Raw genomic sequence first — 13,879 nt, 5'->3', positions numbered from 1 at the left:
TGCATGTTAAAAAACATCATTAAATGGTTATGCTTACAGTCTACAAGAAAACCTTGGCCTCATCATGATGTGTTCACAGTCATTACATGATTGTTAACCACTGATATCATTATTTTTATATATAATTGCGTGACAAGATACATTGGAAATTCAGGCTGTGCTTAATTGCTGCCTCCACCACCTAGTCACAAAGAGATGGCTGTCACAGGTCACTCACTGACAGGCACACAATTCATTTCCCTAATTCTGTCAAACAAGAACCTCAAAACATGCCTAGGCCTCAGCTAAAACCCCACAGAAAAGAGATGGAAATCAAATCTGAAACTGGATGTTTCCCAGAAGGGTCACCAGATGCTCGTTCACTTTTTGTATTCCACTTCCATTATTCAGGTATTCTTATACACATAAGAAACCTCAACTTTGGGACACAATGGTCATCTGGAGTTCCCATCTGACTGCTTTAGATACTACCTGGGAAAAGAGCTGAACACTTGTAAGTATATTCCAGCCACATCCAGTAATGGCCATGTCCAAACAGTGGGAAAAGGGAAGACACCAAATAGTTAGTAATACTAGTAATGACTGTTGTAACATAACCAGACCAGACACTGCTCCTCAGAAGATAATTACTACATCAATACAGGCATGTTTTTGAACTCACTTTCAGGTTTCAATCCTGTTAAATCTACATGCACACCTTAAAATTTACAGAGCACTCTGCTGGTCCACACAGTTGGTGGAACAGCTTATTTATACTGCTTTCAGGGCTGACTTTCACACAAACAAAACCCCCTCCCAGGGTAGGAGATAACCTCCTGGCAGCCAGTGAAGAGCAAGCATTGCCTTGAATATCTGAGCAATAACCCTATGGAGCACAGGTCACACACTGCAGCTCAGACTTTCAGTGAGCCAGAGGCCTTTACGTGTGCATGAAAGGTGCATCAAAGCAAGCTCTGAAGTTCAAGAGTGTGCCACTGCACCAATTCACATCATGTTTCTACTTGGCATATTAGTTAACAAGAACAAGAAAACTTCAAAAAAAGACACTTTGGTTTAGATAATTTTCTTTTTAAATACAGAATATAGCATGACTTTTGAAATGACCTCATACTTCCCCCAAATAATTTTATTTCTTTGCAGAAGTGTCAATATATTCAAGATTTGCCTGTAGTATATTTCAAAGTATTTTCAAATAAAATTTATAAGGTTGTTTTTTTAATCTAAAACTCAGTTTTCACAAAGGAAATAAGAATCTTGTTTAAAAAAAAAAAGTAACATCATGTTTAACTTCCACCCAAATCATTTAGTCCCTTCTGACCTGTTTCTGTTTTGTAAATGTAAATCCACAGGGAACACTAAGTTGATCCTACTGAATTATGATTACCATTCTGAAAGCATAGAGGAAAAGCATGCTGCTTACTTGCCTTCAAAGGATAACAAAAGAAAAAAAAAATCAATTTGGCTATTGCACCTAGGAAAAAAAAAAATAATCTTTTAGAGGTGCAAGTAATAGTTTCCTTTAGCAGCCTTTATTTAGTTGCAACCTCTTCCAAACATCGTCTTGATCTAATCAAAGCTACAGAACAGGTAAGACCAAGATCAGGCCTGTATTGCTAATCTAAGCAATTAGGAGTTTTAGTTGAACAGTGCAAAATGTATTCACATACATTCGATCAAATTATTAAACAACACGGCCATCCTTTTTATGTTCGTTTTTTGTAACCATGCTACACAGCATGTTGACTGGCAGAAGCATTCACAAAAAATAAGCATAATCATGGAGCGTTCCTCCCGATTTCACTCATCTCAACATTCGTACTGGAAACTGAGTTCAGAAAGACACATCCTACAAACAGCAACAGGAGTGTAGCACGTGACCTGTCCATTCAAGCAAAACAAATGGATGCAGTTTTAAATTTCAGCTTTCAAAAACCATCACCACTACTTGTGAGATGCAGAGCAAAAATATTTCTGAATAACAAGCAGTTTTTTTCTTGTCAATAATTGCAAGCTATTTGGAAGGATCCATGAAAAGAAAAAGTGAAAGTCATCATATACAGAATTAAGCAGTCTGTCTACCCAATACTCATAGCCACGAGGAAACTCTTATGCCGCATAATCATTGGAGTGGGCTGAAAAACCAGCATACAGAAAACTGCTTATACAAAAGTAGCTGAAGATATCAAAATATTTTCATAGTCACCTACACTTACAGTAGAGGAACGTAGTAGTAATAGTACATAACAAGATAGTCACGAGCTGGCAGTAAACATATAAGATAGGTGTCGCAGCAACAAACTTCTATACAAGGTATCAGGTTCTCAAGGCCTTAACATGTGAAAAAGTAAGGTTAAAAAAAACTTTGTGGAAATCAGAACTAAGTGACATGCTCTTCAGTTTCAAGTGAAAAATAATAAAATTCTCCTGTTTTTTCCAGGGCATGAAATGAAGTCTCCAAGCAAGTGTAAAAGGCAAACCTTGTGTTAGGAATTGATGTCCTGTGCACTGTGCTCTGGAGGGTTTTGTCACCATATGAGAAGAGGAACAAATGAACCACAAGAATATCCAAAGAAGGCTTGAGGGCGCAAGGAGAACAGAAGAGTTGTAAGAAAGATTTACCTATGTGATATGGTCCACAGCCCAACACCATCACTCCACAGTCATCAAATTTTACATCGTGTTCCTGAGAAGGGAGGGAGAAAAGTCATTAGGCTCTGTACTCCACACTTTTCAGAATAAACAGTTTCTGGTGCTCAGCCCATATCCAACAGTCTGATCCTTCAGGGCTCAAGTCTGATCTTGTTTACTGCAGTGTAAATCAAGTGCAACTCTACTGGAATTAGTGGTGCTGCACCCAAACCAAAGGAGACACAGCACCTCTGATTTGGCTATTCAAGCAGCCCAAGGAGCTATTAAGTTTCACATAAAAATGAATGCTAGGATGAGATGAGTGAAACATGAGTTCTGCATTCCCAGCACCTGACCTGTGCACAGAGAATGCAAGTACAGGTGATATAAGAGAGGATCATAACAACATAGGGGCATTAACACTAAATGCACCAGATCAGTACTTGAGCAAGAGAAAGTTCCAGGCCTGCTGTAAGGGGATTATATGTAACACCATCCAAAATAATTGCTACAGAGACTGAGACATCTGCAAGATCTCCAGAAATAATGCGGCACAGGGGAAAGAGATCAAACTAGACAGCAATGAGACTGTTGTTTCCAAATGTGCCTACCTGCCTGTTGTACGTGACGTAGAGGTAATTAGTTACCGCTGGGTATTCTGCTGCCAGTGTGTCGATCTGTACAGGGAAGAAGAGGAGGCAATGTGACTTGGACAGTGCAAGATCTTTCTCACATGTAGGTGTTTTGGGGTTTTCCTTTTCCTTCTTTCCTTTTCTACTCCCATTTCTGTCCTATTATTTTTCCATCATGTCTTTCCTCAAAAGGAGGTGATCTGAACTGTAATGTGCTGGCAACGCAGCCTTCCCCCCAGACTTTACAGTTCAGTCAACAGGAGAGTCTACCATCTCTTTCTAAGCTGCCGTTTTAGTTGCACACCTCTTTCATAAAACACCTTCACAGCCCAGGAACTTTCCCCATCCATCCCTTCTTGCCAAGGCCCTCATTCTCTGGTTAGTTTGGCAGCGTTAATTACACAGATCTCCATTCCTTCAGGTCTCCTCTCCTCTTTAGCTGCACCGTCTGGGATCTTCACACTATACTCTTGACCCCACCTTACTCCCACACTGAATACAAACATGCACACAATATCACTTTGAGATCATCCTGAGTAGCAGCCAGCAGTGCAAGTACTAGGTACTTATGTCACAATATAACTTGTGCTTTGATAATTAAATGGTACACAAAGCAAGAGTGCTTTTCAACCACCCCTTATTTGTAGTTTTCAACAATTTCTTAGGTAATTAGTCACCAGAGAGCCCAGAATAATAATTTGCCTACTAGGCTGTTCACAAACTATTTGTGTCAACTACTTATTGCATGTTATACATGGTAACTAGTCCGTCTAGGTCACCAGCGATTGCTGAAGTTCCCTGAATGAACAGCTGAAACATTTCTACACAGAATACTGAAGAGGGAACACTATTAAAGCAGTCCTGACATGAATTTTTACATGCTATACCATTTAAAAATCTGTCCAATCTTCAAGTATTTTCAGGAATCCTCACTGACTGTCCAAATCCTTGTGAATAATGAAGAATGTGACCTTATGTCATTAGCACTATGTAAGTGTCTGCTGCTCATTACTGCTGCTAATACTGCAACTTGTACTTCATGGCTCAAGAAGAAACATATGCTTTGAAGCCACAAATGCAGGCATAAGTAGAATGACCTTATTAAGGGTACCTTGGCACACAAATCAATCCAGCACTGCAGTGCCATATGCAGCTGAAAAAACGCACTGCAAGACCAGGCACGTTTCTGTGGGCCAGGTGAGGACAGAGAAGGAAAACAGCAGCTGGAGAACAGAAGGAGATTTGGCACCTGGAATTGGGCCTGAGGATGCAGATGGGCTCTTTCAGAAACGTTCAGTAGTTTGGGTTGGGGTTTTTTTTCCTCTTTAAGGACAAAAAAACAGCTGGCGGCAGTTTAATACCAACACACCTTAAATGCAGCAGCAGAACACCTAGCAAAGCACTCGTGACACTGCCATGAATACTAGATGAGCTCATTATGCTCGTGCTATCACAGTGAATAGCAAATGAACCCATAACAATAGGACACTTCAAACAAAGTATTACCCGGTAAAAAGTTACTACCAAGAGAAAAGACATATTACATTTTTCATGGTCACACCATGGTGGGCCAGCATTCTCAGCTTTTTCCTGAAGCCAGATAGCTGCATTTCCCCCTCAGCCACACAGAATATGAACAAGAACATTCTGAGTCTCTCTTTGGGGATGTTCATGTCATTACATTGATGCCTGCAGTGCAGAAGTAACAGCTACGTGGGTGAAATTTGTTCTCTAATGTCAATGTCAAAACTCCCATGGATGTTAACAGAGGCAGGGGTTCCACTTTGTTTACCTCAGCTGTTTCTAAGGACATGGAGGTCTCCTGCTCCTTGCACTCTTGGAAGCCCTCACCACGAATGGTAATGTTTCTCACGTACCTGTTTCACCCAGGGCACTATATTCTTCCTCAGCCTCAGCTGACGGCACTGGACTTCAGTCAGCCTCAGGCATTTCCCAATCTGCTTGTCTGAGAACCCCATCTCTTTCGCTCTCCTCAGTGTCTCTTCTGGAACTGTTTCACTGGGATTAAATAAGAAAAACACCTCTGCATGAGGCTTTACAGGAATACTTAGAAGATATATGAGTGCTTGTGTCTTCCATACTGTATAGAATTGCTATAGGATCATGCACGTAAAGGCAAGAAAAGGAAGAAGATCCAGCTAAGCTATGCATTCCTCATACATAAAAGATCTTTTTTGCACTGGGTGCCCCCACAAACACCTATCAGGTAAAGTCTACAGGCAGACTACTGATGGTAGGAAGTGAAACACTTTCTTTCCTTGCATTTTTGAGACAGGAATGAGTGACTCATGAGGTCCATCATCTCCCAGGCGGCATTCTCCACCAGGCTAGTACAAGGTCACTGTATCCACAACAACTGTATGGTCTTTTACCATTACAGCCTCCACGGAGGACCTGCAGTGATTCCTTTCTTGGATTCAGTATCCCCACAACTCCATGCCCACACTTTAACTCAATCTCTCCCTTACACTCCTCCTTGCAGCCTAAATTTTAAAATATAGGCCTCACCAGACTGGGCTGAATGAATAATTATGTATGTACTCACATCTCCTGCCTCTCGTTGCAGCCACCCACTCCACACAAACGCATGAAATTCCTGAAGCTCTGGGACGAGCCGTTCAGAGGCATAAGTGTCCCCCAACCCTGTTGAGCTGGGGGACAACTTGCCTCAAAACACTACAATTTGTCCCAAACAAACTCTTATTTCTGTTGTTGAGGATGCTCTGCCTACCTTCAGAAATGGCCAGTCTTTTGAAAAAGCATATGACTTCAGAGATATGTAGTAGAAATGACCTTCAGAGGCTCACACGCAAGGTAGGTTTTTACTTCTGACAGTTTCAAGTATACATTTTCCATATAATTGGTGCTGCTTCTTGCATCATGAAAAAGGGGAGAGTGGGATAGACAGGGTAAAGCAGGGGCACCTTTTTGGATTTCATATTTGCAATCAGGGTCTCTCAATACTTCCATATGTTCTTGTTCTCCTGGTTTTGCTTTATAGGAGTCCTAGTTTTTGCTGTTAATTTCAAATACGTTGCTTTCCCTGGCCATCTCTGCAGCTCAACAGTTTCTTGCCCATTTTGCTTTTGATTTTTTCATCTTCTCCATTCCCCCTTTATTCCCACCACCTTTTTCTCTCCCAAACTATCTTTGTTCCACTTTGTTTTGACTCCACCTATAGCCCTGATAGTTTCTGCCTATGTCTGTTTCTAAGCTACCTTTTCTAAGCTTAGCTTTTGCAAAAACATTAAAAAAGCCTATGTATTTTTATCAGCACTTTTGCTTTTCATCTTTATTGCCAAGAGCATCCTTGCCTGCCCAATAAATCAATATTTTATGAGCAAGCAAGCTCTGAATCAGGAAAAAAGAAATGATTAACAAACAAGCAATTTTCCTAAATCAGAGCTTTTGAATTATGTCCTTTGCCTGATGGTATTTTTAAATAAATAGCATTATGTTATTTGAGTGGGAGGAGAGGGGTAAGGCCGCTTTATTGGAATGTGTCAGGAAGCTGAAGCATGAAAGAGAGTCATTGGATTGGATTGGATTTTCCACTCTGGCTTAGGCACAGAGCAGCTTCCCTGGCCTCTGTGTAAGTCAGGCTAGCGTAAACCAGGTGAGAGTCACAGAAGTGTCAAACTAGCTGTTCTGAGAGCAGAACTGGGGACCAGAAACTTTTGGGTTCACATCCCTGGGTAGGGGAGTTTCCTCTACGAATTCCCCAGTGCCACCTCTCCTTCCCCTGCAATATGAGCACAGAGTGCTCCACCTGCCTACAAGAGCATAGCAGACAGCTAGTGAATATTTGCAGGAAGGAAATGCTCACTGTAGCTGCTATCTTCTGCCCTGTGTCCCAGCCTGGTGCTAACAACCAGCCTGCTCTGCCCTCAGGGGCCTCCAGGCAGGAATACCACCTACACCCCGATCTTCTCCACAACCCTCTACCACATCACCCTTCTTACTCCAGATGCTGCTCTTTGCTAGTGTCAGAAGGAAACAGGCCTGCCTAATGCAGCAGGTTGAGCTTCCCAAGTTTTGGATTTAGTTCTGGGTGCAGACAGACTTCCCAAAATAAGATCACTTTGCAGCACCACAGTAGTTCCATTAAAGCCTGCGGTTTCCATGCACTAACTCCTCCACTACAAAATTCCTCTGCTTCTCCTCAGCCCTTTCTACTTTCTGATCTTAGCTCAGAGGCAGGACTTCTTGCACGAACTGAGAACGCCAGAACTGAAGGCATGAATGGGTGTTTTAAGGGAGGAAACACAGCAAGCAAAATCTGACAATTCTTTGGCAAAACAGATGCTAACCATTGCCTGCTATTAGGAAGAATGCAACCACGTTAAGATTCCTCTCCTAGATTCAGCATTCCCTAAGTACAAGTGAGCAGACCTGATGACCCCAAGAAAATGAGCCTGTTTCAGTGCAGTTTGCTTCCTTGCTCTCCCTCCCTTCTGCCTCGGAAACACACATAGCTGGCTGTCATTTGATTACTGACAGAGAAAGAAAATTGCCTTCATTTTCAGCTTGTTTCAATTCAGTTTTTTGTATCTCATTATAACAATATCATTCATTGTCACCCCCTCCCAGCAGGGTGGGTAGAAGAGAAGCAGTGATTATTTGGCAACATGATTCATTTGCCTTGGGCTAGCAGCTTAAATTAGGTTAGGACACTTACTAATCCATGCAAAAAGGTAACCAGTTTTGTACAGGACAACCGGTGTGCAACAGAAAAGCTGAGCACCTAAAGGGGAAATGAAACCGTGCATTTTTTCCCCTGCTACTCCCAATGCATGATAAAAATAAAAGATGTCGCTTTCAATGTGGCCAATAAAAAAGATGCGGTGGGAACCTCTATTCAAGCAGCACCTAGACAGGAAGGATTTGCTCATTTCTCACCACCATGGAGGCAGCTTAATATGGAGGACATGCCCCCAGCTTACCACAAGGCAGGAAAGGTTAGAACTGACAACCCAGCCCTGGGCATGTAACAGTTTTGCCATTTAATATTGTCACAGAAAATCGGCAAGAGTCAAACACCCAGCAGTGCTGCTTTCCAAGCACTTGAAACAAGAATCTGCCATGAAATGAGAAATTGCCAAAAGCCTCTGAGGCAGCTCCCAGGCACTTGGAGGCGCAACCAGAAGAAGAGGCAGGCAGAGTAAGCCAGCAGAATTGCTCCACCACATTTAAAGGGAACTGGATCAGAGAGCTGCAAACCCTCAGCACTGGTATGGAAATCAGGCTGCCTCTCTATACGTACTGGACACACATCTTTGTACCTGGATAATTTCCATTTACCAATAAGGGTAATTTTTAGCATTTATATCTCAAGATTCATGGAAAGAATATAAAGAAACATGCAAACAGTAGGTAGGGTGATGCTTATCTTACAGATAGCAAATCTGAGACATGCAGAGGTTAAGGAGCGATGACTTTTAAGATCCAGCATTGACCTAATTCTGTTCCTACCGCCTTTGCTCAAAGACAGCCCTTTAAACTTGCTGGAGACACTAAAGCCAGCAAGAGCAGAATCAGGCTGATCTCTTTGAACGCTTGAGTGCAAATAACTCTTCCAAGAGCTCACCAGAAATCCAGCACTAAGAAGAGAAGGAAAAAAGTCTCAGTTCTGGGTATTCCCAAACACATGACCCAGTCCTACATCACTGCCTCCCACTTTCCCCTGGAGCATCACTCACTCTTCAAACACAGAGCAAAAAGTCTTCCAAAGATTAAACTCCCTCACTGGTTTATAATCAATTCTGAAACAAGGGAAGATTAAGTGGCCATAATTCCAGACTCCTGTAATGCTCCTTTTTCCTAACATTCGCCCTTGCAAAATGACAGTCGGAAGTTTTAGAGCTTCAAAACCAGACTATTAGACTTCTGCACACTGCCATAATCATTTAGTGGCTGTTCACTTCCTTGGAAAGTTAAAGTCCCCTGCACATTCTGCAGTTTATAAACCATACAAGCCTTTCCTGAACCTTGCTTATGCCTCCGTTTCAGCTTCCAGTGTTGATTTGTTGTTGCTTTTTGTTTAAAATTCCACCCTGTCATCTTTGGAACTCCATCCACTCACTTCTTCAATAATAAACGATAAAAGGAAATGGAATAAATTCCCCTTAATGAGGAAATTTTCACCTGGCACAGAGGACCTGGGGAAATCTATTAACTGACTGGAGGAATGCTGGCAGCATTGCAATTACCAGGAGAGCCTGCTCGCTTCAGCACGGCCCTCTCTTCCACTTGACTGGCTTTCATCTGATCCACCAGTTTAGGAGTAATGCTAAATAAACATGCCGGCAGAAAGCCCCAGCTTGATATGGGAAGAAGCACTCTTCTTCTTGTCTCCCAAATCAGGCTCTGCTTCATTTTAGATATGTTGTCAAGTTTATGGCTATCTGCATATTACTTAGGCGCATGTTAATGGGTCTTGATCAAAAGGATCAGGAATATTTTGTGAACTAAGGGCCAAAACCTGAGCTGGGAGCATTTGGGACGCAGCTATTGCGTCAGTTAACATCTGCCCTGTAAGCCCACAGGCTCATCCCTGCAGGTCACCTCTGGTTTATCTCAGCAGCTATTCATGTGGCTTGGACATGCACATAGGAGCTGCAAAGATGAGCACACTCTGGCTCAGCCCACCAGTCTTGAACTCAGCTCCTCTTAAATCTGGAGGGGGTGGATTTAAGCCCAGACTACAGTTTCCCTATGGCAAGCAAAGTGGACCGAAAGCAAGAAGCACTGGAAACAACAACATGCCTAATGCCCAGGCCTGACAGAGCTCTTCCTTTCTCAGTAGTCATAGACCTGGAGGGTTTCAAAAGCCTACTTGATTTCAGGCTGGATTATGTACAAAGGCATATTCTTCCTCTTTTCCTCATTGTCCTGCTCTGCTTCAAGGCTCCTAGTGGCTTCCTTGATTGCTCCTGATGTTTTACAAGATTTTTGAACATGCTATAATTAAAATAATGAGATTGCTGTACAAATTCTCTCCTTCTCTTCTCAAGGAGACAGATTGTTACTGTTTTTCCCCTCCTGAGAAACTCATGAGATAACTGACAAAAAGCTGTCAAAGGAGCGTTTAGGGAAGCAGGAGCTGTAAACCAACAAATCTCGCTCACTGAACAACTATCATTCCACGCTCTGCATCTTTAACATTCAGGTCCCTGGGATAATAAATCTCATTGTGGACATCTTGATTTAAGTAACATGAAGCTCACACTGTGCCCTAAGACCTAAATGACTCACACCTAGGATTAAGTGATGCGCTGAAGCAGCAGCTCACACCAAAACACAGGCAAGAAATGGGTCATAGATGCTTCCTCAAAGCCTATTTTCTACCCCTGGTAAAAGAGAGCTTTGAGGTCTTTTCTGGGATGCCATGGTACGGACTCTCCTGCTTCTGATATTGTACGTACCAGTTACAGAGATTCCCCAATGGCTTTTAAAGAGCGATGCCTGTATATCCTCTCTATCAAAGGAAAAATGCATATTGCATTTTTACAAATGTGCAGATGTTTTGAAAGAAAATACAGCTGTGAAATTACCACCAATGGCTCTATAAGACAAATAGAAAGTATCTTATGTCAGATCCACACAAAGCACAAACAACAGTGCTGAATAGCTACTTATATTATATTCTCCTCATGTACTGAATTCCTAATTTGTTCCTGAGTCTTCCTTGCCCCACAGTTCACAAAGATGACAAAAGTAATCTTCCCAGTTAGTTAAAAGCAAGTACGACAAATATGTCAGTGACAGCTCCTCAAGCAGTATAAATCAGTGCAGCCTCGTTTAGCGTCACTGGACCTGCTCTGCTTTATACCCACACAAGATCTGACTTATGCTCTCTGACCTGTCCCAAAACCATGCAAGTCAGCAGAAACACTGCTTTTGAGAAGAGCAGGTGTGCAACAACCACTGTGGAAGAGCACAGGTTATTGATGGCCTGTCTGATGTTTCCTCCCTGCATTGTTTCCCAGGTCACCTGCTGGAGCCAGGTTTTCATTACAGCACCTGTATTTCTGTGGCTACTCCACCACAGTCACGTTTTGAAATCAAGTCATGCTTCCAGCAAGCAGCTTTCAAAGCACACCTTTCACAGACCCAAGGACATGAGCTTCAAAAAGGAATTTGCAATAAACAACTTCTTCCATGGGCCACTGAGCAGAGCACCTGGCTACAAATGCTGGGCTGAAGTGGGTCTGCACCCTCCCACTTTTTTCTGCTTTCCCCTCTATTAACCCGTGTCTCTTTAGGAATGACAAGAGCAATACTCAGGACTTGCACTTTCCCCTTTCAAGCAAACCACAGGCCAGGAGGTGTTTTCACTCAATGCCCTTGCACAGAGCAAGGACACATTCTCCTCCAAAACAAAGCTCCAAAGTATAACGTTATCAAAACATGATTGGTGCCATCATTTCCCACTGGTAGTAGGCTGGCTAGTTTGGTATCCACCAAAAGGAAGATCTGCTGTTTTCATTAATTTGAAGAGTTGAGATTTAAGAAGGCAGAGTTCAGGTCACTGCTCTGCCAGACTGTCTTTGAGACTTTGGACAAGCTTACCGTCTCCATGCTTTGCTCCTCAACTGCAAAATGGGGGTTTGTCATGCTCCTCTTTTCTCACTTGAATTCTACTTTACAGCCTTCTATCAATATTGAAATGTTCCTCTTTGGGCAACATACTCACACTTCTGCCTGTTGCAAGATGGTCCAATCTTCCCTGGGTCTTACTCAGATTTTCCCCAGCAGTGAACTCAACCTCATTACCTCTCCTTTTCCCCCAGCCCTATGAGCTCCCAAGTAATGGCAAATACAATCAGTTGAAGGTTCAATTGCTACAGAGATGCCTAAGTGACTTAGGGGCACAAGTCCTACTGATTTTCAACAAGGCTTTTGTCCCCAGGTCACTTGGGCATAAGTGATGATTTGACCACAGCTGCCTACCTCTTTACCCATATTTAATGGTATTTGTCATACATTGTCCTTGCATATAGCCACAGTTCTCAGGGATCACAAAATCAGGAACAGATAAAAATACCACGGCCACATACAAACAAATCCTCACTGCAGATGGTCAAAGAACAGACGCAAATTCCAAAAGAGGCTTTCCCTTGCACCCAGACCACCAGTGTCTTGAGTCGAACATGCCCCAGATGTTACTTTCAAGTCTGGGCTTCAGCTGTGCTCTTGGGGATGATGGTGTTACTGGACCTTACTGCAAATCTGACTCGCTCTAGACTGGGTCCATATGCCTGGCCTCAAAGTCACATCTCACTCCTCACTGCCTCAGACAGCTAGACACGGTCTGTTCAAATTTCCATCTCCTTCACAAGCTGTCACTGTGATGAACAGCCAGTAGGGTCACGCCAGGGCCCTTCCCCTCCATTTTCTCTCACGGGACAGGCAAGGCCAAATCTAGGGAAATAATTTCCTACTAACAGCATATCCTATTGCACTTCCACTGCTCCGTACACCATCACCTATTCATGGACTGACTGCATGGGATGGTGCTTGCTCTTTCCATGTGTGTATGTATATGTGGTTTTGTTTGTGTGTGTGTGGGGGGGGGATTAGTTAAGATTACATTACTGAAGGTATGAAGGTAATAGGTCAAAAAACAACAAAAAGCCACAATATAAGTTTCCACTTAAAATGAATAATATGTAGGTCACAGGAGAAACAGCAGAGGCACATGTTTGACGTGTGTACGATATTACTGGATATTCTTGCAAGTACTCTCAAAATGGCCACCTTTTCCCAATTCAGCTCAGGCCATTCGCTTTCCTACAGCCAAATCACATAACCTGAAACAACTCTTTCTCCATCTTAGAGGGCCCAGAGGCAGAGTCAAAGGGAAACATAGCTGCAGCATGACAAAAGCTATAGAGTCTCACCAGCACCAGGTCCAATCTTCTTTGGAAAGAAGTTTGCTGGGACAAATGTAAATGGGACAGAGGGTGCCCTTCCCAGTCTCTGCCTCTGCAAATGGCTGGCCTTGCCTGTACACCACTGAGAAGGGACAAACATTTATAGGTCAGAAAGGTTTTTCCCCCCATAACATTATCCCATCCAACCTTTCACGCATGGAAACAGACTCCCTGCATAAATCAGTGAGGCCTTCTGCTCACCTCTGAGTCACTCCATGTGGTGAGGATGCAAGGAAGCATGCGGTGTGTGAATGCTGCTTGCTGAACTGCTCACAAAGGCCTCCACCTGCCTCTGATCCCCCTTCCCCATCTGTCTTGTCATATCCACTTCTTCTAGCTCTGAATTTCCTCTTGGCAGAGACCATCTCCTTGTTACCAGTCTCTACAATAGCTCTGCAGAGCCCAAATCAAGACTCTTGGCAGAGATGTTACTCCAACTGCATCCAAAACCTCACTGCAAAGAACCCCCAAACCAATCCAGAGACAAAAAGGAAGGGATGGATTCGACTGAACAGAGTGAGCTTGTAACCAGCAACAGTGCCTGGGAACAGGGCAACTACTTCCGGTTCTGGTAACTGTGTTTCAACAAGAGAAAGATCTAAAGCAATGACAGTGTCACAGCTCATTCTTTTCAATTGGAAATAATCCTGTAGCACAGGTAAA

At 42.9% G+C, this 13,879-nt stretch overlaps 1 protein-coding gene across 1 annotated transcript in view; it reads right to left on the bottom strand.

Annotated features, from left to right (window-relative positions):
• Window positions 1-13,879, bottom strand: part of CPS1 (carbamoyl-phosphate synthase 1) — a 97,409-nt gene that overhangs the window by 34,514 nt on the left and 49,016 nt on the right. Inside the window, exons 22-24 of the mRNA XM_072874272.1 lie at window positions 5,138-5,279; window positions 3,240-3,305; window positions 2,620-2,683 (exon numbers count right to left, since the gene is read on the bottom strand). Of these exons, the coding sequence (XP_072730373.1) occupies window positions 2,620-2,683; window positions 3,240-3,305; window positions 5,138-5,279 (272 nt within the window). The remainder of the gene's footprint in view (window positions 1-2,619; window positions 2,684-3,239; window positions 3,306-5,137; window positions 5,280-13,879) is intronic.

The sequence above is a fragment of the Ciconia boyciana genome, chromosome 10, assembly GCF_034638445.1.
Source record: "Ciconia boyciana chromosome 10, ASM3463844v1, whole genome shotgun sequence".
NCBI classification, from domain to species: domain Eukaryota; kingdom Metazoa; phylum Chordata; class Aves; order Ciconiiformes; family Ciconiidae; genus Ciconia; species Ciconia boyciana.
This window is presented reverse-complemented; position numbering and strand designations above follow the sequence as displayed.